This window comes from Haliaeetus albicilla, chromosome 20, assembly GCF_947461875.1.
Source record: "Haliaeetus albicilla chromosome 20, bHalAlb1.1, whole genome shotgun sequence".
In the NCBI taxonomy this organism is placed as follows: Eukaryota; Metazoa; Chordata; class Aves; order Accipitriformes; family Accipitridae; genus Haliaeetus; species Haliaeetus albicilla.
In genome coordinates, this window is record NC_091502.1 from 24415645 (window position 1) to 24440224 (window position 24580).

Genomic DNA, 24580 nt, shown 5'->3' on the forward strand with positions numbered 1-24580 from the left:
CTTATGAACTATTGACGTTGCTGAATAAATGAAGTATTGAGCATGTTATGCAACAAGACATTCTACAAGAGTGTCTTTCCTAGCCACTTTGTATACATTATGTATTTATGTAAATGCATGCATGTTTTTGTTAGAGATACAGAGTAACAAAGGAGGTTACAGAGTGATGCTTTAATTTTTGCACTGGGATTTGGAGAATCTTCACATAGTGAGATTTCGGGACAGCTAAGGAGTACTAGAACTCTACCAACACCATAATTTAGGAAAGCAAGCTCATAACAATTCTAAATTCATGGTTCATGGTTAAAACAGCCTTTGGATTATTTTTTTTTTTCCTGCTGTATAACTTGGTTGTTGGAGTGTGGTCTTTGTTGGTTTTCTTATTAAACTGCAGACTACCTTTTACATATCCTGGCAGATGGGCACAGTTAACCTACAGGGCAGCTGGACTATACACAGCTCCTCTCAGTACTCTCAGGCTATGTCTGAGGAGTAGGAAGCTCCAGAAAGGAGAATCTGTGTTGTATTGATACAGAGCTGCAGGAGCAGATGTTTTATGGTGCTTCCAGTCAAACCAATGGCCTAAGATTAATTTCGGTCAGGCGGAAACAAACCTGGATGAGCCTTGAAGGTGGTATTGTGGAGTGTTGTGTGTGGATTTACAAGTTTTATTTTTAATAAAACTTTGTATTTAAGCTATGTGTAAGTGTTCTAGGAACACTTATACTTCGTCAGCATTCATTACTTTGAATGTAAAATACTTTTTTTCTTTACTACCAAAAATAGTTAAATTGTTCAGTTTGTAACTTGGTTTTATTTTTCATTCTTTCTGCTTTTTGTTTTTTGCTTTTGTTTTGCCTTAAATTAATCAATTTGAGGCTTGTCTATTTCTGAGTGATTTTTTTTTTTTAAATTCTACTTCTAGTGGCTATAAATAGAGCAACTGCTTGTTAATCACTCAGACTTTTACCAGTTTTTTTTTAAACTCTGTGTTATGCCAAAATAAACAATGTAGACATACAGAAGTCAGATCTGACCTCTTTGCTTTATGGACTTTGCTTCTGCAGGCTGTCAAAAATGACGTGGAAGTAGGGCCTCTCATCTAACAAATCTTGGCCGCCTGCAGGTTTGTATCTCTGCTTTCTCTTTTCTCTGGCTGCCTGTTTTTATGCTTTTTGAGGTTTGAGTCCTTTAATGTGTGGGCCTCATGGGCTCAAAGGAGACATGCAAATCAGTTCATCACGTAAGGCTCATTTCCTTAAGAAATTAGGCTAAAAACTGGGCTTGAGTACACTAGTAAAGGCAAAGTCCCAGGGAGGGAAAAAAAAATATCTGTAAGGTATGGATCACTTTAAAAATATGTAAAAGGGATAAAAAGCAGTAAAACAAGAAAGTGACAGGTAGAAGCCTCCCAAAACATCTGTTTTAGAAGCAGTACATGGTGTAAAAGTACATGTTTTTCAGAGGTCTTATGTATCGGGTTTCTGCTCTGGCAGCCCTCCGCAGCCACGTTATAAATCAGCAGATAAATGTAAAGCCAGCTGAAGGGTGACATCTTACCAGGCTCACAGTGTGGTGGTGTGTAGTCCTTGCCATGAAGAGTTTTACCACAGATAAGTTTCCTTTAGTAGGCCTACTCACACTAGTATCAAAGAGCTGCTGAATGATAACCCAACAGTTCTAGTTCTCTTCAGTGTATTGGCAGGCTACTTTTTTTAATTTTATTTTAATGACTGAATATAGGGTCATGGATAAGATTCTTTTCTATGAAAAGCATGTTCAAACAGTTGATTTCATTTTGCAATATAATCTTAAAGGTACCCTGGAAAATCAAAACGAGAAAAGATTTTATTGCAATAAGTAAGAAATTACATGAAAACATTTACTTCCCAAACTCTTGCAAAAAAGATAGCTGACAATAGTAGCTGTTCAAGACTTGGTTCATAATTTCACTGTGGAAAAAACCCCTGTCTGATTCCTTCCCTTTCTCTTAGAATATGGTCTGCAAGGTGACTTGGGTAATGAGCTGAGGGGCTGACTACTGAGATCTTTGTAGAACTTGTTAACCATCTCTCCTTTCAAACCTAGTAATTATAAAGTGAAAAACTGATTTTAGTCTTAAATTTGAAAAATATATATTTTGGCATATGTAAAAATTACGATGAATCCAGAAGAAGAAACGCCATTCTAGAAACGGAACTTCAGAGGATGGCACCTATCGGTGGTGTTCTCCTCAGCTGAGGCTATAAAGGGCATCTTTGTGCCAGTTTGTGTATGTAGCTTTCCTGTGGTTTTAGCTCTTTTATTTATTCTCCTATATTGCAAATTCCTTTATTTCAAGAAAAATAGCTGATAAGAGTTACATAAAATCAAGGAAAAATAAGTTCCACATGATTTATCCCTATACACTGTGTCTCTCTTACTATGTGAAGAGGCAGCAGTAATCTCTGATAAAGCGGGAGGGGGGTGGTTTGTTTGCCAAAAATGCCCTTTTTATGTGTGTGTCCACAGAATTTGATGGTACTTCATTACCTCTCCTTCCAACCAAGATAAACACTCAGACTATAGTGGGACAGGATGGGTCAGAGCCTTCTGGTAAGGAAGCGAGGGGTTACTTACCTGCGCTCGAGTATTATTAGAACAATGCTGGTCCTACAGACTTAATTTTGGTGTAGGGTACCTCTACAACAGAGCTGTGGAGACTCTTCTAGGGAGTAGTGTAGCCTTTCTTCCTCTCAGAGGTACGTATATTGCAAGTAGGAATATGGTGAGGTCAATATAAGAATAAAATCTTCAGCTCCTTTTTTGCAGGTGCCTTCTATGGGAAGAAATCCAATAAAATCAAACCTTGAAAGGACTGGGTATTTCTTTAAAATTAGTTTTGCATGCTGTTGTAATAAAGGTCAGCAAATGGCACTTATGGCTAAAGTGAAAAAGTTTCAATGTTTTAACAGTCCTTCACATTCATATGGGTTAACTGAAAATGTTGGCAGATATTCTCAAAATCCCACTATGCTATTACAAAATAAGTATTTGAATACAAAGTTGTAAGTCACATATTTCAAACATGAAATCTGAAAATACAACGGAAAGGTGGTGGGGCAGTTGATGTCAACAGCTTTCTGAAAGCTTCATGTCTGCAGATGTTGAAAGTATTTTTTTAATGTAGTACTGCTAGATTTCAAAATTTGATGTCTCAGGATATCCGAGGAAGGATTTCATCCCATATGAAAGCCACAAGTATTGTACCTGAATAGAGAAATTAGAGAAAGGACCTTTATTTAAATGTATTTGAGAAAGACACAGCTGGTATTGAAAATACACATTATGTTCAAGTATTTGAGTGTCTAGCATGCAATACAGCAGCGATTGCAGAAAAATCAAATTTTCTGTTGGGAAGGTTAGAGGCAGTCAGTGCTTTTTGCAAACAGTCTTTTTCACAAAGAAAACTTCAACAGACCGTGCAAATGATCCTTATGAGTTGATAAGGTTTTTTTCTTTGGATATTTCATGTTTTAATTCTGATCTGTATAAGCCATTCCCTAAATAAGCAGAATTTTGTTCTCCTGAAGTCCAAAGTCTGAACAGCTCTGCTGTTTACCTTCCCAGTCTTCCTCTGGACCCTGAACTCTTGTGAGGACTACAACCCAAGTGGCCACATTCACCACCCGTTTTTCTGTTTGTAAGCAGGTCAAGTACAGGATTACCACTCACTGGCCCTTTCGTATTTGAATTGGACTTGAGTAGTGACAGTTTTCTAAGAACTTCCTGGATGCCAATCACTTCACTGCACATGGACTTGCAATTCTTGTTTTCTTTGCTAAGCTCCATGCTTAAGTGTACTGAACTTGATGGAAACCTCTGAATACCCTCTCCTCTGAGCAGAAGGGTGAAAGTTTTCACCTGTAGCCTTCCTTCTCCCTTGCTTACCTCCTCCATTTATATCTACTGCTAAGTGACTTTTGTGGCACGCACTTACTTTCTATCCTGATGGTGAAAATCTTTTTCTTCTAAGGAATACTATTAGTCTTTCTGGTAAAACTAATCTAAAGAAATGAGCATTCATTCTGTTTTTATAGTGTTAGAAAACTGGCAGGATGCTAAGCTGGCACCTGTCTAGGAAAGAGCATTTCATTTTATTGCCTTCATGTCCACTATCTTGTCACCAACTCTTCCATTCATAGCTGCCCTTGCATTGGTACTGAAAGAGAAGCATTAGCTCAGTCCCCATTTTTACTAAGGGTGTAATCATGCCTGGACAACTAACAAGAATATTTTTTTTGGCAGTAAAACAGAAACTATCTTTGTTCTACTGGTATTTACTGCTTCTATGTTCACAGTCCAGAATTTAGGCCTGCTCAGTCATAAACACTTGCTGACATCTGTATTTACTACAGGAATTAGTTGTTTTAGTGCTACTGGAGAATCACCTTTACCAAAATGTCAGTGAAGCCATTTTGAAAAATGAATTCTTAACTACAGTTCCAGGATTATATTCATGAAAGACCATAAACCACCAGTAGATTTGTTAATCCTAAAAGAAAACTTCCACTTCCTCTTCCTCTTGTGAAGGTGATAATCTTTCTCTTGTTCTAAGTGTCCTTTCTAAGCAAATTGGTTTAAAGTTGGCAGTTAAGAAGTCGCTTATGGCTAGATCAGGGTATCCATTATATACTGAACGGTCTCAGGCTCCTTGTCCTCATGGGTGTTTGCTATGCCCATAAATGAGATCATACTGCACTTTGCACAGGCAATTTGAAGTTTCATGGTATGCTAGTCCCTGGTTCAGCAAATCACAAAAAAACCTAGACTCCTAAAAGAATTCCTCAAAATAAGAGCAAAGTAATTTAACCATCTAAGATGCTGATGCTGGGAAAAGTGAGATATCAGGTTAGCATATCACTATGACTCTGCCAGTTTCTAGGAAATATGAAACAGTATTTCTGCTGACACATGGATTCTGAAAGTAACTTTTACAACTAAATTTAAAATATCCCTTCCCTCATCACCTACTTTCATGATTCTGCTTAAATATTCTTTTCACAACAATTTTATTGTCATCGTAACAGGTCATTTTCCTACATGCCTCATCATTTGGTGCAATTTTGGAAGAAAAAAATCTATTCCTATTATTTTCTTATTTTCAAAAAGTGTCAGAAAAATTTCTTTTCGTGTTAGATTTGTAGATGTGCACTCCTGTATTCATCAATTCAGTTTTCAAATACAACTATCTCCTCTATGCTTCCACCTCTGACACCTTACATTTGCTTACAACTCTTGGTTTATAAGATAAGGTCTATATGTATCCATGAAGCTCCCTTGTTTTGTAATGAGATATCTGTATTACCAATAGGCTACTCAGCCCTTCAGGTGACCCACAGACCTGTGATCTGTAGCTAAATGTTTGGCTACAGTAGTGACACTACAAAAAGTGACATGTCCTGAGTATTCGCCTCTTTACAACTGCTTGGTCTGGAGTTCCTTTCCCTCATAAATTAGGAGAATGCATTCAATACATTCTGTATGTATTTTCTGTATGTTAACTAACGATAAAGTGCTGTTTATGAATTTTCACAGAAATAAAACATTACCCCCTAACCGCATTCTAAATTCCTCAGGTCATGGTTCCATTTGTGTTAACATCTGTTAATTTTCTTACTCAAGACAAAATCACCTGAAGGCTTTCTGCAAAGCAGTTCTGCAGGATGCATCTTGCTAAGTAGAACATGGTGTTTTGTCTGAAACATGTTCTGCCTCCTGTTTCTTTAGATCCCTTGTCAAAATATTAAAGCCCAAGTACTTACAACCCAGACAATCTCAAAATGGGTATCAGGCTGAAATCTGTTAATATACCAGAAAGGTAAATGTGAAATCTAAGGAATATCATATATTCTGCTAGGACCCAGCTTTGCTGAAGACATTTCATTAGCTACTAACTGGAGTAGCGCATGGGGTTTTATCAAGCTTATTCTATTGTTCATTCATCCTGTTTGGATGTCTAATTTAACAAAATTATATTATAGTGAATTTTAGTTTGACTAAAAATTCTGTCTCCATTTTTGACTGAGAGTCACTGTAAGTAGAACACGCACAGACATGGACTCAAAGAAAAAGAAATCATTTGTAATAACTGGAGCCCTTTGAGATGTTTCCTCAGTGTTTTTCACAGCCCACCTTCTTTCCAATACCACTGTAGTACCTTCTAATAGGATTAAGAGACATGAAAGGACTCGAGATTAGTTGACTGCTGCTTTATATACCCTCTAAGCAGAAGGCTCAAGATTTGTAGGGACTAACTGTAAACAATCAACAGCATGAAGTATTACTTGGAGCTTTTTCATCTGCACACAACTAGAAGTTAAAAATCAATAGCTTCCAAATTAAAACCGTAATTTAAGTTAGAAAAATTCCAGTTACTAATAGTCCATATTCTTAAACTAAGAACAGATTGTTTCTAACAGTGATTGGGGCAAAAATGTAGAATGGGAACTGCAAAGTTTAGACACTATGCAGATAAAAAAAATCTGATATTATAATAGTAATAATTGAGAAAGCGTATTTTAAGCATCTGTCCTAATACTTCTGGTTTGCTTTTTTTTTTTTAATTATTCATCCCCATGTTCTTGTATACTGTCACAAAGCAAGACAGAAACTGCATGCTAGCTACTATGTTTCTCTTTTGAACTTAATCAGGCTAATATTTACTTTCAGGTAGCCTCCTGTCCTTTTTAATATTCTCCTAGAATCTACAAGTGCACCTTTGGTCAGTGTGAGAATATGCAGCATACCTCAAACAGGCTGGATTTTAATACCAAGGCATAAAGTCCCAAACAACAGGCAGCTTCGAAAGGATCATGCTCCGAAGTAAACAGCTGTTGGTTTATAACTAACCAGTTAACCCTAACCTAAACACTAACCTTTTTCCATTTAGAATTGTGCTGTTGTGGTTTTTTTGGTAGGTACATTATATCTTGGTCAAAGTATCCCAAAGGTACTTAGACTTTGAACGTGACATCTAAACTAAAAAATTATATAACCTAATATGGTTGTTTCCTGATCTAAACAGTAGATATTATTTTGTGAATGAAACTGTTGTTTAAAACTCAGTATTAGAGTCACAAAACAGTGTTACAGGTGTTCTACATAGAGCATTAAATGAGTTTAAAATATGTAGCTTACATTTGCAACACAAACCCATGATTCTGAATGACTTTTACATGTACGTTATAATTGACCATTTTCTGGATTTTATTTAGAACAGAACACGAGCAGGCTATTAAAGAATAGCCATTTTTTGAAGCATGTGCTAAATAACACTTAAATACATAAAGTATTAAGAACTTACCTAAGGATGGTGCTATCCAATATACTAGGGAGTAACTAAAAAATTTGTCATAGAAACAATTTGCATGTAATGAAAAAGCCAATGCTGGGTTAAATATTGCTCCTGTGAGATTTCCACCTGCAATAAAATATAAACAATATAAAATCAAACCACCTTTCTTTATTTTAAATTAATATTGAAATGCACATACACAATACTACAAGAAATGTACACACCCTGCAATAAAATGAATTAGCAGAAAGCATTTGAACAGATAAACTCTTCTGAAGTTATTTACCTGATGATATGGTTAACAGTTTAACTGTTTTCTAAAATGCTTTAAAATATCTGAGGTGTAGGCTATAACTTCCTTTATCTCTTTCTAGCAAATATTCTTTGAAGAGAAGGATTTGGCTAATGTTGAATGTTTCTATTGATAAGACTACAAGCTGTTTTACTAATAGTCTGTATCACGCTTTTAGAAGAGACAGAAATTACACAAATATTAGCAAACAAATACTAAGCTTTCATAATGTCCCCATGTCGCATGTAACACATGCAAGACAATGGAAAAACTGTTAAGCGCTGTTCTTCCTAAACTGACCTCTATACTTTCTTACTAGAACACTAATATTATCATATCAATGTACAGAACACTAAGATTATCATATGGTAATAACTTGGGGAAAAGCCTTCACAATTATTCTGTATGTTATTTGAAGAAAACAAAATCAACTCCCACTCCACTCTCTTGAAAAAGGAAGCTTAAAGAAGCCAAGCATCTTTCCTTGCCTCTGACTTCAGATGTAAATGAAGTTGCCTAAACATTCTCTAAATAACTAGACCCAAACATATTACATTGTGGGGACTAACTGTAATTGCACTGCAGATGAACCTGGACGTTAACTGTTTTTAATTCCAACATATATTGTTCCTCTCACTGCAATCCTGCAAGAAAAAGCATTATGTGGTAAAATTATCTAATTATCTATTTCTATACTATAACCGCCCCCTGTTTTATCTATTAGTCTATTGCCATAAAATATAATTGTGTCTATTTCATTTCTTAAAGGTTATTCTTGATTTTCTCAAATAAGCCAGCATGAGCTTTGAAATTATCCTTTGTGCAAATACAATGCTGCTGTAATCCTCATTTGTTATGAGCACCCAATCATTTACCGAAAGTTTCAGTAAGGTCTTTGTCATTCTCCTCTTCTGTATTTCTCTTTCTGTGTTCTCCTTATTATTTCCTTTACCGTTAGTACAGTTCGGGAACATTTTAATCTTTGTTGACCTACTCAGTTTACTCTGGTTTTACACTTGCTCTGAAGAGCAACTCAGATTTGCTGTGCAGCCTGTTATTCTAGACATTGACACATTAACAACTTTCACTGTTGCCAGGAAGGCCATCTACAATAATTTACTTTGCTTTAATCTATTTATTTATGAATTCACTGCTTCTGCTTTTATATCCACAAACATACATTTAAGAGTAGAATTTCACTCTCAGGATGCAGTTGCTGTTTCTGAACATTAGACAGTTTTAACTGCTGTTATTTCTTCAATATTCACTGCTAATAACTACTGGAATATCAACCATAGGCCAGGGCCACTAGTATAATCTTATTTTAAAATATTTATTAAACATCTCAGTCTGTGTACCAGAAAAGAGAAGTGATTTTATGGCAAAAGAAGAGTAACATCTTTGATGGTGTATACATAAAAACTTAAACAGGTGAAGTAATGTGTGCTCCACACAATGTGTGAGAAAGTAATTTTAACTTTTGAAATACTAAAGGCAAAACCAAAATTAGGAAGAAACTCAGAATTAAAAATATGTATGTCATTTTTACCTTGCTATGTTCAGCTCAGAAAGATCTAATCAATCTCATACAATTCTGACTTCATTGTAATATTGCCTGTCAATGAAAAAGCCCTCAAAAGGTGTATTTTTTTTCTTCCCCCAATTAAACATTTTCCTAAAGGAAATATCCAAAATTATTCTGTGCCAACATGTATATGGTCTGCATCCTTAGCTTCTGAATCATTCCCTTAATATGCAAAGACATAATGTTCTTACTTAGTAGAAGAAACAGAATGAACGCAGTATTGGAGCTTTTGTGTACAGTATGTACTACTATAAAAATTTGGTCTGTGTAAAACTAAATGTAAAAAAAAAATCCAAATATTTTTAACTATGAAGAAGTAGAAGAAAAACTAAAGGAACATCTTGTAATTTTGAAAATACTGTATAATCTGATGTTATTTGTTGGAGTAAGTTGTATGGCATACCTAAGTACCTTTCATGGGGTACACAAAACAGCGACCTAACTACATTTATTTTTTCCAACAACTTCACTTAGTCAACCATATAAATACAATTTAATGTTTTTGAGCCCTATATGTGTATCAGTACATTTAGATGGCTGTAAGCCATGGGGATATGGCTATCCTTCAAAATTTTACCCAAACCAAATTGGAGTAAGAGATACTCCTTCTTACAGTCCCTTTTTAGACAGCAATCATTCCTCTGATAGGATACAGCTTTCAAACTCATAGTAGAACATAATTCATGGAATGAAATATGATATACTATGTAGGAGATGTATTTTCTAACATTTCTGATTAATTCATAACTGTAATATAAACACGGGTCCTGAAGGCACAATTGATTTGTTTTTTAAAATCAGTGTGTAAAAAGAACTCATTAGCATGAATTTTATTTTGTAAATGTAATGCACCTTTCTGAGTTCCTAGCTAGAACACTGTATCTGTCAAAGTTTGAAAAATCATTATTTATACAATTTTCTAAACCTTTCGCTATTTTTGTAGGAAAAAGGAAGAATGTTACCAGTTTGCCTAAATTAGCATTGCTTTGCCTAAACTTGTGCTGGTTGCCTAGCCCTTTGGTGCTGGGTGAGCAAGAAAGATCCGTTCCTCTTGAAGAAGCACTCAAGTTCCTTATAAACAGTTAACAAGGAGGTGCAGAAGATTTCCTGAGAATGATCCATCCCAGCTAAGTTAAGCATCTGCCTGTCTTCAAAGCCTGTAGAAGAGAGCTTCACCTGCTGGAGGCCACTATCCATAATTTGGAAGTCACTCTTCCTACTGCGTGTATGAAGCACGGTTTCTCAAACTGGAAGTGGAACAGACATGGCTAGGGCTACACCAGAAGACCCACAGGATATACTGTGGGTCGTGTATATGCACCAGACACGTGTCATGGCTGCCTGCCAGGCAGGCCCTTTGCTATTGCCTCAGCTACTTGGCATGTTGTCAGTAGGCTGTGCTGAGTGGCTGTGGGAAGGGGGTCCCAATCAGCAGCCCTCAAAATGGAGGGGGCAGGAGAATGGAGGACATCCTGGGGAACGTTTGTGTGTAGACGTGGGCAAAGAGAAAGAGGCAGCAAGAAAGGTTTGAGAACTCTTAAGGTGTCCTACATGTACATACCTAACCTTCCACTGAAAAAGAGATCTGTTATAGTGCAAGCCTGTGACTTCATCACAGAAAGAAATTAACAGCAGCAGCCTGTTCCCACAGTCGTATAATAGCTCAGTGATGGAAATCTTGGGTTTTATGCCCTCCTCTACCTCAAGAGGCCTCAATCCACATCTTAGTAAATGCCAGGCTCATGACTACTGCAGGGAGAGAGGACTGCACTTTTCACCTTTCCTTTTGAAACTGAGTGTACAGCAAAGAGTGCAAACCTTAGGAAGCTTGGAGCAGAGTGAACAAGAACGAACGAGATTTTCCACTAAGTAGGGAATAAAAGTAGGTTCAGGATCTGCTCCCCAAAATGCATATATATTTTTACAGTAGACCTGATTCTAGATTAAAGGAAACGAAAAGAAAAATGCCCAGGTAGCACAGGGTGTTCTGCACGCGATACAGACAAACTGTGCATATGAAAGAGGCCTGGGTGCAGTAGGTCTGATGTTTCCTAGAAGTACATGCAGATCGATTGCACTGGATAGTCATAACACGTCCAAGATTGTCACAAGGAAAGAGACTTGGTACACAGCCTTCTGCTAGAAAAAGATATGAGGCCAGCCTGGCCAACGACACTGGGTATGAATTCTTTGTATGAACTAGCAAAGAGAAAGGCAATGTGACACGTATTATTTTATATGACTATTTGCTAAGCAGGAAAGGAATGTTAAGAATCAGGAATCCAGCTTTCTATGCTTGTAGAAGAGCTAGGATAATCTTTGGCTACACTTTTACTGAGCAATTCAGAAATATATTTAATGTGCTAGAATGCATTGACACCTTGCCTCTGCCTTCAAAAATTAATTTTAGAAAGTAGTTCAAATTGCTAAGTTAATTCTCAAAATTCTCCATGGAGTTCTTTTAATCTTTCAGGTGTTAGCTAATTTCAGCTAAACATAATGAGTAAGGCTTTTTTCATTAATACATCTGAGAATTTGACTGTACTTTATTCTACTATATGCTATTATGTTAGATAGCATAATACAGTTAAACCTTCTGGACAAGATGTCAGTGACATCCCAGATGTTTGCAGATAAGGGAGTGATCTCGCCCTCTCATAAATGGATTTGATAATCTCCTAGATGACCTTCTCTGTGGTGGGGGCTGTAGCACAAGCAAGGAGTTCCGTAACCATCTCTCTCTCACCTCCCTGTACCCTAAACTACAGAAACTCCTTCCCAGTACAAGCCACTCCCTGCAGGGCAGTACTCAAGTGACAAGTGACATACTCTGGCACTTCACTGGTGACAACAGGGAGCATCAACAGTCAGCAGAAAGAAGTTCAGACTGAATCCCCTCACCTCTTCCTCCCTAATGGTCCAGAGAGGCTGCGCAGGTGACAGTGTCCCAGCTCTGGGAAGCATGAGGTGACAATCAGGCAGAGGCAAGGACATGGCCACACAGGGCATTACAGAGACATGAGACCCTTGTAAATGCCATGATACAACAGGCACCTAATTTCTTCTTTTTTTTACATTTGGTTTCATGAGTTATTATTTTATCATTTCTGCATGCATTCTACAAACAACCATTCCTGCTTCTGACTTAAGGCAGTTAAATAAACTGCACTGATATGAATTATGCATTGCCTGAATGCAGAACTTCCACATTACTGGTCTGTACCCTGACGTTGCACAATCAGCATTTTTTTCCTGATGCAGACGGGGTGCGCTCTCGCAATGCCACTTAGAGCACATGATATGAAATCTCTCACGCCATATAAAATCAGATTACAAAATGGTCCTTCACTGAGATATTTTAACAGTGTTCTGTGACACTCTTAATGATATTTAGTTGTAGATTTGACATCATTTTAAATTCGTAACTCATTTCATTCTTAACCCCACACTTGCCTGGAATCTAACCAGGCAAACTTTACATAAACTCCAAATGAACTCTGTGTATGTAGGACCAAAGACTTTCCCTGATACGTTTTTTGTAATCTATGAAAAATAATTTTGCAACTTAACACTTTTAAGAAAATAAAAAACCCCTTCCGTTACAACTTTATTGCAGAAACAGAGAAAAAAAAAAAGACTAACCTGCATACACGAGCATGGTGATGAGAAGAGCAATCAAATGGACTTTGTATTTGGGATTAACACCTTCCACTCGCAGGACGCTCAGCTGGAAAACGACAGAAAAGAGCAGTTCTATGCAGAACGCCTGCGTCTCTGTAGTCTGCATGGGGCTGCTGCAGCCCTGCGAGAGTGCTCCAAAATGTGGCTCTGCCATCTCCAGGCTCCAGATGAAGTGCATGAACACTCTGGCAAGCACCGCAGCCACGAACTGAGCGGCGATTTTGAGTCCACCCATCTTGACCGATATCCCACCACCCCACATCGGCTGCAAGGTGCCACAGGGATTGCATGTGCTGCCGGTCAGAGTCAAGCCGTGCAGGACGGTGAAACCGTAGGTGAGAGTGAGGGCGGTATGCGGCTTCGGCTCCACATTGCCGAGCAAGCAGAGCTCGTTAGTGCAGGCACAAATCTGGAAGGTGCTAAACATCTCCAACAGGAAAGTGCAAAGGCGCTGGTGGGCATGCAGCCGGCGGCGGGTCAATCTCCTGCACAGCCCCACCGCTACCATGATGCCGGCCATCAGCAGGAGCGAGGTCCCGACCCCACCGCCAGCCATGGCGAAAGTTTCACAGGCCGAAGGACTCGAAGGAGGAGTTCACCCTGGTCCAGCCCCGGCACCTACGGGGAGAAAGAAAGTGGGAGAGGGAGGGAAAATGACCACCCTTTCCCTTCGAGGCAGGAGCCAGCTTCTGTCCCCACCTGCTTGCAGCCTGCGAGATGTCTGACTCACCCTCCGCTTGACAGGGAGCAAAGGGCAGGGGAGCCCGGCTTGACAGGGGTGAGGAGGGCAGGGGGATCCCTCTCCCCTCCGCTCCCCGCCGGGGAAGGGGTCAGGAGAAGGAAGGTCTCTCCCTGCGGTGGAAAAGAGGCACGGGGGTGGGGGAAGAAAGGGGGCTCTGCTTTCCCTCAGCCCCTCGGCGGCGGGACGGACGGAGCTCCCCTCAGCCCGCGGCGGAGGCCGGGGGGGGGGGGGACGGGGGACACCCAGCCCCCACTCCCGCCCACGGGGGAACAGGAGGCGAAGCCAATTATCTCGGTCGGGTCGGTAGCGGGGCCTCTCCGCAGGCAGGCGAAAGCAGTTAAAGAATAAAGCTCCGGCCCCGCGGTGGGGTGAGGCGAGACGGCGTCGCCTCCTCCTCCTCCTCCTCCTCCAGTCAAGCGCTGCGCGCCGCCGGCACTGCGCGCGCGAGAGGGCTGCGGGACCGCGCATGCGCGCGGCGCCCGGCTCCCCGGGCGAAGGGGTGGCAGGAGCGGGGAGAGGGGCGCGAGGCGCCGCCGGTGCTTTCCCGCGCGCGGGCTGCGGCCGTCGGCGCTGAGGTGAGGTGAGGTGAGGCGAGGTGAGAAGAAGAGAAGAGAGGAGCGGTCCGGCCCCTGCCTGCCAGCCGGAGTGCCGGGAGGCAAAACCGAGGAGGTGCTGGCGGCTGCCGCTGGCTTCAGCCTGGCTGAAGGCTTTTAGAGTGGTTTCCCATGTTCTTGGGAACCTCGCTGTGCAAGAGGCAGGTGTGTGGGTTAATTGAATCTCTTCCTCCTACGCGCTTGCTGGGAGAAAGGCGTTTGGGAGAGCGCCAGCAGGAGGCATGTGGTGGTTCTTGGGCTTCTCCAGTGGAAGTAACGCTAAAAATAGGTGCCGTCCTCATGCTGCTGAAGGTGGTAACTTGGCTTGTATAGCAGGCCCCAAATAGCCTCAAGGTGGCCCTGAAAAATAGGCAGGGCCTCCTTTAGAATAATTTTTTGCACCTAGTAACTGAGTCCAGTGTGAGGTAATTGGCGTAAATGCTTCCCGTCCTATTAGGCTGTGGCTGAGTTTTTCTTCAGTCCCTAACTGCAGTGCTATTTTGCAGTTACAAGTTCGGAACAGGTTGTACCTCTCACCACAAGTGTTTTTCTAGCGGAGAGAGAGAAATAAATGCATGGGCTCCCAGCATGCGAATGTTTGTGCCATGTGCCCTTTGATGTACCGCTTTAGTTTTTACACTGTGGTAAGAATAAATGTGTTTTGCAGCGCTTTTCCGTGCTTTTCATTCTCTCCATCACCGACTGGTGCCGCATTCTTAGGAGTGCCAAAATCCTGATTTTTATGAAGGCTAAAACTGAAGCGCTGCTGGCAGCAGTTACCACTGTGCTGCAGTTAAATGCACCTGCAAGGAGCGACAAATGCTGAGTATTTCTAGAATCCAGTATTTTTGCCACAAGGTGGCATCAAAGATGACAGTTTGTCAGACGTGGCAAGAATGACTTTTGCCCGATCAAGGTCTGTACGGTGTATTTCTTGAAAGGAGGCAATACACAAATATATTGCTTCCAAGCAACAAAAGGAAACCCTTACTTTTAGTTGAAGCTCAGCCTACCATAAAGATCAAAGTTGCAAAACACAGAATCGTTTCCCTAGAAGGGAGTGATGGGACAAGCTCTTTCTTATTTCCAGAAAGGTAGGACCATCGAGACATCTGGTCTTAAGATGTTTGGGGATAAAAAGAGTATTTGGAAGACTCATCTTCCGAAAAGATCATTTGGCTATGAGAAATAGGGATTATTTTTTTAACAGAAGGGGGAAAAACCCAGCAGTTGAACAGTGATAATGTAAAGGGAGGAAAGGTGAAAATGGCAGAGTGGTTAATATTTGGCTTTTTTTGTTTGTACAAGATTAGATGTCAAGAAATGTGAGTGAGGCAAGGCAGGATACATGACTGTGTTAAGTCATTACATAAGTCCTGAAGCACCTTCATGAAAACCCTGAACTGAAGCAATTGCTTTTCTCAGCAATGATGTTCTGTAACTAATGTGGAAGAAAAAACAGTTCTATCCTTTATGTATTTAAGATTTTGGATGAAATCAAGGAATGTCCTGTTAGAAGTAAGGATCAGAATAAGAAAGCTGGCTTTTAATACCTATATAGGCTCCTTTTTTTTTCCTCTGGCCACAGCTTTATGCACTCTGTTTTGAATTAATTGGTGACAATGTATGCAATTATGGATGTGGTCAGCACTAACTTGGAAAAATTATCCTTCATTTTTCTTTCTTGCAAGCAGTATTGTCGTTTTTATTAAATACTTGTATTAAAGTGACATCTAGAGACTGGATTCTATTTGTCTAGGAGCTCTCTTGCACACACTAAAAGTGAATGTCAGTTCTGAAGAGCTTATTTTCCAAAGAGATAAAGCAAAAAATTGCTGGTAATAGCTTTACATTTTATTTGGGAATAATTTGGAAATTTAGTATTGTGTTACTTCATTTACTTGCATAGGTAAGCACAGCCATGTGTGGTGTTCCTATTCTTCCTGGTTGCCAGAAAACAAATAAAGTGGATGTGTCATTTAACAGCATGGTCTCAAGGTGGGTTACTGAAGTGTGGTTTGGAATTGATTGCTTTTTTTTTTTTAAGTATAGTTCGTGCCAATGATATGAATAAAGGATCAAACAAACCACAGTTACCTGTACGACCAGCTCCAAATATTTTACCTTCCTGGTGTACATATAACTGTATTTTTTGACCACCAGAGGGTAGTGTCATTCCAAACAATTATTTTTGGTGTGATCCTGTAGCCGCTTTGTTTTGTATTTTGCCACTGATAGGTGAGAATATATAGATCTTCTACATACAAGTGCAAACCCTTAATTTTCTAGTTTGTAAAAACAAATGTTCAAGCCTGGAATGTCTTATAAAATTCGTTTTACAACATACAGTTTCTTGAAACTAAATGAGTTGGGCTCATCAGTTTCTTTTTCCTTGTGGTACTGCTGGCTCTGCGTCTCATTCTAGGTTGTCCTTGTGTCTGCTCCATGTACCAGATTCCCTCATGCTCCTGCCTGCTCTCTACCAGGATATACATAGTTTCCCTTTTCTCTGATACTCCCTGCTTTCTTCTCATTTCAGAGTCCCTCCATATCCTTTTCTCCCATTTTCCCTTCCATGCATCTCAGTGCTTGTATTTTCTTTCCTGTTTGTGTGTACTCCTACTTTCCTTCTCTGCCCAAGCCCTTGTATTTCCTGCTCTTTCCATAGCAGTTATGCAATTAACTGTTCTTAGTTCTGTGTATGATTTCAGCGCCCTTCCTTCCTAAAATTCCCTGATCTACTTCCTTTTCTTATGGGAGGCTGAGTCATTTGGAAGGTATCAACATGCCAAGAATTCTTGGATGGGTTTTGCAGGGGTGAAATTGGGCATTATTGTGCTGGAAGATGCTGGCAAACACTTCCAACCACTTTAATGTTAATGAACAATTGCAGAGCAGTTGAAACTGTAGTTCAGCTAACTATATATCAGGGAATTCGTGTGCCCCTATTTTCTCTGTTGTGACTTAGCTAGTTTACCCCAAATCGGTAGCTTTCCACTGACATTTAAATCTTCACTGGAAATCGATTAGATACAGAGACTAAAAGTAGTCATAGTGCCCCAAAAAAGAAGTAACTTGTTGAGCACAGGCCCTGGCAAGCTCAAGCACAGCTTCAGCACAGCTTTTCTTAGCAAGCGGCTGTGGAGGTTTAGGACATTACCCCTTTCCAGCTGCTTTTCGCAGCAGTTGAAGGATGGTGCCAGACTTTGCACCAGAGGGCACTTGGAAGCTCCGCTGTACCTGCACTGCTGTGCAGACAGTAATCCTGGGGCATGGGCGATAGGAAAGAGCCGGGGATGATGTCGTCAGGGGAATTGCTCAGTACACAAGTGTGAGCTTTTAGCCAATATATCCAAGAGTGTTTGATATTGGGGCAAGAAATGCTGCTGCATGCGTGGGCTATTGCTGTAAGGGCCTGGTGAGGGTATTAGCACAGATCAAAGTGTGAAAAATGCACGGGCTCTTTAAAGGTCTGCTGATACCAGCAAATTAAACAGCAGCAGGATGTTCCTGAGCACCAAAGCTTGGTTGTTTCTACTGATTCTTATTAATCCTTCCATGGTTTTAGCCTGGGGCAATGAGCAGTTTCCCAAAATACTCCAGGGCACGGTTTAGGGGATACATCCTGCCATCCCCAATAGGCAGATTGTATGTTTTCACTGTCTTTTTGAGGCTTTAATAGAATGGATGTTGGATATCCTGTGCCAGTTGGCCTCCAGGGCAGAGACTGGTCCCAGACTTGTTTAATTTACTAATGTGGGTGTAACCACAGTGACTTGGCCCAGCCACTAGACTGAAAATTTGGATTTGCAAACCCTGTTGGGTTTAGGCAGCAGCAACTGAAGGGGGGTTGCCCCCATCTGTTCCTCCGCTCTGCTACCAAAGGTTACTGTCTCGTACCAAAGGGCCAGAAGGTTTAGTTGCTCTTCAGTCATGACTGGCCACCCTGCACAGTAAATGAGTTCTACCACTAATCTCTGTTTACTGATCATGCTGTTAGCTTTGATGGGAAGCAATTTTTTCCTAAAAATATACCAAGCAATGTTATTTGATGAGGTGAATCATGGAGAAAGGAAGTCTCTAAACCACCTGATGTTCATAAGCTTCGATGCACCAAGACATACACAAATTAATATGTATAAAATCACTATTCCGTAATAATAGAAACATCTTTCAACATTACACAAAACAAGATATTTTGCTGTAGGAACTTACCTGTTATTACTGCAGTAGTGTGTGTAGACTTGGGATTTTCAAGAAAATTTTGAATATGACTGGAGCAAAAATAGATTAGTTTTAAGTAAATGATGATTTGAAGGCAGGCCCTATTGGCAAAGACCCTTGCACTAACTGATGCTGCCAAACCTCTTGATTTTCTTATGAGTACTTCAGTTTTTCTCTTTTCTCCCTAAGACAAAGATCCTGAATTCAAGTGATTATGTCTGTCAGTTTTGATTTAAAAACAGAAGGATCTAAGTTTCCTCATTCTGAAGACAAGCTCACATAATCCAAAAGGCTAAAAACTAAAACGAAAAGCTAAAGGCAGAGAAAAAAGCTTCCCATTTTTTAAAGGCTCTTGGGTTTTAAGCCCATTTCTGGGTGTCTTCCCCCCCCCCCCCCCACGGGTTATGTAATACAAAATCATCCTTAGCTTTGCCTTTCGTAAGTGTTGCTGTTAGCTGCCACAGCCCCATTCTTGATAGTAAAGTGACACTTGCTAACAAAAATTGCACAGTGTGCAGTCCTTCATCTTTTGTTCACATCATGTTGTTTTCCATCTGTTTGAAGCTTGCTCCAGAATCAAACTGCTTGCCTTAAAACATGGTCCTGTATTGAACAGGGAGTCCATGAAGTTAATGTTTATTGTTTCAATATATCCGTTGCACCCAACTTTCAAAATAATACTTTTCCAAATTCCAGGTCTGCAAAAATGAGCCAGGCCTTTAGGGTTGTCTGTCTCCTCACTGGTGATACACCTCCTAAAGCCCAAGTGCTTTCTTCAGGATCATCTGCCCTAACTCATCATGCTCCTGCAATCACTATTTTACACCTGTCTTAGGCAATATATGTATTTAAAAGTAGGTAGTATGCCTACTCATGTGGCCTCAAAAGTCTATTTGCTAATGATATTTCTTCAGCCATGTTTGTAGTAATTCTACAGTGCTCTGTGTATCCCCTTTTCTCTTTCCTCTTAAGTACCTTGGTACTCCTGCAAGGGCACCATCAATTTGAAATAATATTTTAATACTAAAAAATAAGTTATACCTAATAGAAGTGTAAAGATGTCCTGAAGGAGATCAGTGCACATTTTTTTTAATTGCTTACAAACATACCTTACTTAATTATGTAAGATAACTTAGAACTATGTTTCTAAGAATTGTAAATGCCAAAAACCCAGTAGAAGGCCCTGAGGTGAAATGACTAGTTTTCAAGTGTATTTAGAACAACAGTCTCCAAAATAACAAACTGAATTCTCGCTTCTGTTTATTATGCATAGTGCCGTAGATCAACAAAAATTATCATTGCTCTGTTTTCTTTATACCTGTGGGTGTTTCTAAGAAAAATAATTACATAAGAGCAAAACACAATATTCTGCTGAACTTGTAAAGAAAGATACAGTACTGAATTCCAGTTGCTATCACTGATAATTAGCTTTCTTTGACTCTGTGAAGTGCCATGGAACAAAACCAACAAATAAATTGCCACTGCGATTTACAGTGGCTCAAATTAGTATTTTTGTACAAATCTAGTTTCAAGGCTAGAAAGAAGGTTGAGGGACTATGTTGTCTGATGTAGCACTAAAATGTATTTAAATATGTATTTGTGTTTTGCTGGGCTGAGTTAGAGACTTGGAGTCCAGCAGTCTTTTAGCACACTGTCTTGTTTTTAGCAAAACACTTAAACTGTGAAAACTTTTCAACCTGGTTCATACCCATTTTTGACTTTGTTCTTCATGGATCTGGGCTGTGAGTGGCATTCCCTGTACTGTGTGAGCAGGAGGGCTTGTACTAGCAGCACATCCTTTTGCACTTGCTACCAGAGAAGTGTTTTGGCCCAGGCAAAGCAGTTCTTGAATTAAAGTTTAATTGTAGGTAAACTGTATACTCGAGTATAAATCATCCCGCTGATGTCTGCATACACCTGCCAAGTGCCCTTCTGAACCTACTATCAGACATCACATTCTCTTGACAAGTATGAAAGCATTTATCAAAAAATGTATGTTAGCAAGTGTGCCAGAAACTTCTTTGTGGGAAAGAAGTGAGTTCTTTTGTTCTCCCTCTCTCAATTGTTAGTAATAATGACTCATGAGTTGCTTATAGCCTCAAAAATACAATAGCAGTAGTTCAGAAAGCAAATGGGAGCTCTGCTTTTCCATATGAACAGGTGATGAAAGATTTTAAGAAGAAAAAAAGGAGGCAACCCATCTTAGAAGGATTTGAATCAGACAGCTGCAGCAGCAAGCTTGACCGAAGGTGAGTGAAGAAACAGATCTAAAGGGAACAATCACAACTTCTAGTTGGCTCTGGTGTTGTCTGCTTGTGATGCCAAAGGAAAAATTGTGGAACTGTGGAAAAGGAACATGACTGATCTATGCCTGGTTTTATATTTACACATTCCCTTTGAGCTGTACCATGCCTGTGTCCTTTGTGGTTTCCTTCAGAGAGAGCATTTTGTAAGCTCATCTTTGCTGGAGTCCCTGTTGATAAGGTGCATTTGTTCATTGTCTGCTTCTGCTGCCATGAAGCTGAAGCAAAGGAAAACTTCAGCATTAGACAGGAAGATCAATTTGAGTGAGTGGCTCCCTGTGGCAGAAGTTTATGTTACTGAAGTTGTTGTTTCTAGCGCTAGGAGATATCTCATGCCTGTTTATCATTGCATTCACATAATTGCTTTGACGGTTTAATAAGATTAAAGCTTTATTAACACAACAGTGTTTCTTCCATTTCACTCAAGGAGATGCAGTATTTTTTCTATGGTGGATTACCACACTGTTGTTTGCTTGTATTTTATACTTTAATTTTTTTTTTTCCCAGTGTAAGAAGAGGTGTTGAGTGGACTACTTCTATATAGTAGTCATAATTTAGTTGTGAGAGATGAGGTAATCTGGTAGCAAAGCATTGGTATGTTAGTCAAGAGAGGTGCAGTCTAATCCTTTTTGCATAATTATTTGTGTTGTGGTCTTGATTTAATTTCTGTTCTTCTTGTCTGCATCCTTCTACTTGTCAATTTACAGCATAAACACTTGGGTGTATGGATCATCATTGCAGTGTGGCATGCAATCAGATCTCAGATGGGATCTCTAACCCTAATGTAATACAAAGAATTAGTAATAACAATGATCACAGAATATTACATGAACATTAAAAGTATATTTCACAGCACTGTTACAAGATACAGTAGAAGATGACTCACTTTACTGTGTGGTAAATCAACAGATAGTTAAATGCCTTGCCCAAGATGACAGGAAGGCTGTGGATTATGTGGAGGAACTAAGCAACATCGAGTCCTCTTGACTACCAAGTTTGTACCACGACCACAAGATCAAAGTGAAGTATGGACCCCCCCCCCAAGATCCTCCCTCCAGCCACTTCAAGTTATTGGTAAACCTGAGAACTGTGAGATCAGAAAGCATAACCCAGCTCATGTACAGAGAGCATGCAGTGTGTGCTCAGGTGACAGGGTATGATTTTGTTGGTTGTTTTTACCTTCAGTTGCTGCTGCTTGGGTATTCTTGGCCTAAAAAGTGAGCAATGGCTTTGCTATTTGGTGTGGAGATGCTGGGCTCAAGCTGAATCAACTGGAGCTTTGACAGTTTTCATGAGGGTGAGATGAGGGCACTGCCTATCAAGAGACTTTCTTTCCTCAGCAAGATGTTAGGCATCATCCTTCAAGACAGATAATAAAAGGTAACTTGAAGGACAACACCGAGACACCAGATAGTTGAAACAACTTCTGTGTCAAGCCTACCACTTCTCAGTTACTCTGTTTCTATCTCTGTATGAGTTTTAGCCTGTTGAGGGGTGCCGTGTTAAAGTCTCTGAAGCCTGATCTTTCGTGGTCACCTTTAAACAAAAATTGGTTTGGGGTCAGATTCAGCCAGCGCATAATTACAGACAATTGCTAATTTTCTGTGATGCCACTAGTTTCCCAGAATCGAAGCTTTTGTTATAAACACCCATTTTTTCCCCACCTTCTTGAATTTCTAGCCCTCAGGATTTCAGAAAACAATTCAGTATGTAACTGAAATGAGTTTTCAGAAATCTCGGGAAAATAGTTCTGAGAAACATGAACGGATGCCTTTCTTCTCAGTGGGTAACGTTTCTGAAATTAACAAATGAGATCATTTCATTTTAGTTGGATTATCATTGAGGAATTGGACTAAAGTGCTGTCACAGTTTTCCAGTCTGCCTAGTGGCCAAGTAACCCTGAACAATGACAGTGTTAAAGTTGATGATAGCAAATCTTTGATGGAAAAAGTGACAGGAGCAGTAACAACTGTGCTGTTTAGATAAACACAACGTTTTGATTAGATCTCTGTGGTTATAGGCTTTTCAAGTGTTTATAATGAAGCCAGAGAGCAGTAATACAATAGAAACAAAACATAAGAAAACAATAAATGAACAATATTTTCAGGGCTAATTTTCAGGCAAGACAGAATCTGCTAATTAAATTTACTGATGACATAAAATTGGAAGGCAATATCAAAACAAAGGAGGGCTGGAACATCATATAGGAAGCACTGCATAACCTTGAAGATTGGAGTAAGAGAAATCAGGTGAAGTTTGATAGTATGAGTCACAAAGTCAGGTACTAAGGGAGACTAAGGAAAAAAATTTTGATAGAAGAGAGGAGATTTGCAGAAAGAGTAGAGGTAAAACTTCTGGATGCAGTTGCCAGCTGCTAATGTGCTGTGGACCAAGCACTAAGATGTGCCCAGAGGAAGGCAAATGAAATCTGAAAATGTCTCTGGTTGCTGTTTCAGAATACATGGAGCAAGCTAATGCTCCGCAGAGAGACAACCTGTTTAATGTAAAAGACGATGTTGACACAAGAACAAACGGAAAGATGTAAGCGTAAAATGCGAAGCAGGAGAAGATTTCTAAGCAAAGAAACCAAACACATATATTTTAAGCTTTGATTCCCGTGCTTCTAGTAGCAGAGAACATGAATTCATGATCTGAGGCTTCCTTTCCAGTCATGTTATCAGTTATGTTCCTAGAATCACAGCTAAAACATGTGCGGGCTCATTTACTGTCAGTAATACTCTTTCCTGCTAAAATGTAACAATCTCCATGAAACCTGGGGAGCAATCTTAAAGAAAAGCCAAAGTCAAGTTACCAATTGTATCAGGGTTCACTAGGCTGCGCCAGAGCAAAACTGACCTTGCATAATTTGTCTAAACAATAAATATAAATGGGAAGAGTGGATTTTAATTAAGCTGGGGATCAAACAGAGGATCTCCGAAATGCAATGTCTCTCCTAGTCTGCTGTTGGCAGAGTCTTCAGCCCAACCCCTGAAGAGTAAAATCAGACCCAGCTAGGATACTGGAAAACTGGCTTGCATGTTAGAGCAAAACTGAAACTGAAGGTCTGGAAAGGGAGCAGGATGAATGTTTTCCTTCATATGCAAATATACCTTAAAAAGACAGAGCCTGAGCTTTTTTTTAATGAACTAGGGCTTAAAAGAAATCTTGGTTGTGTAGGATTCTCCATCAGTGTTTGCAGAAGTGCTCACTCCAGACCAATTCCACAATCTCAAATTGGTAAATGACCAATAACAAGGATAATAAATGCCTAAGACTCCAAGACACAGACTTATAATGAACCAAGGAACTAGAGTTGGTAATACTAGATGGAAAATGAATCCTGCTGGCTCTGATGAAAGAGAGTGTGGAGACAAAAAAAAATAAAAAAGGTAGTCTTTTGTATGCTAAAGGATGCAATGCATTCAAAACATATTTGAAACATATTCAAAACATAATAATTAGCTGCACAAATCCCCTTGAGTGAGGTATTCAGCAATTGCACCTGAAAACCTAGTTCCCTCTCAGTGTTTACAATCTGAGATGAATCTAATGAACTGATGTCAAGAGTTGGTAGACCATAACTTTGCAAATTTCTTCAGAAATGTGACTGATTTCTTACCAGGATAATCACAGCTCATATGGAGACCATGAAAAAGCATAATTTGCAATAAAAATAATTATTTTCCTCTAACCAGTTGTAATGGGGCCTCTGTTCGAGGCAACCTATTTAGTTTTAATTAACTCTAATGTTTTTCAGCCAAGGGTCTGTCTTGGGCTGACTCATCCCCACTTCACCCTGAAATCTCAGCTAGAGCTGTTCAGTC

General features: G+C 39.8%; 1 protein-coding gene across 2 annotated transcripts; it reads right to left on the reverse strand.

The window, feature by feature from the left end:
- Positions 1–1830: 1830 nt before the first annotated feature.
- AQP11 (aquaporin 11) lies at positions 1831–14057 on the reverse strand. 2 transcript variants are annotated; one of them, XM_069808563.1, is made up of 4 exons: positions 13625–14057; positions 12856–13512; positions 7346–7462; positions 1831–3249 (listed from the first exon to the last, which is right to left on the reverse strand). In XM_069808563.1, exons 2-4 carry the CDS (start codon positions 13448–13450, stop codon positions 3197–3199), a joined length of 765 nt encoding a protein of 254 aa, XP_069664664.1. In that variant the 5' UTR covers positions 13451–13512; positions 13625–14057; the 3' UTR covers positions 1831–3196. The 2 variants fall into 2 exon arrangements, with proteins under 2 accessions (XP_069664664.1, XP_069664663.1); XM_069808562.1 differs by having other exon boundaries at positions 13594–14057.
- Positions 14058–24580: the final 10523 nt, after the last annotated feature.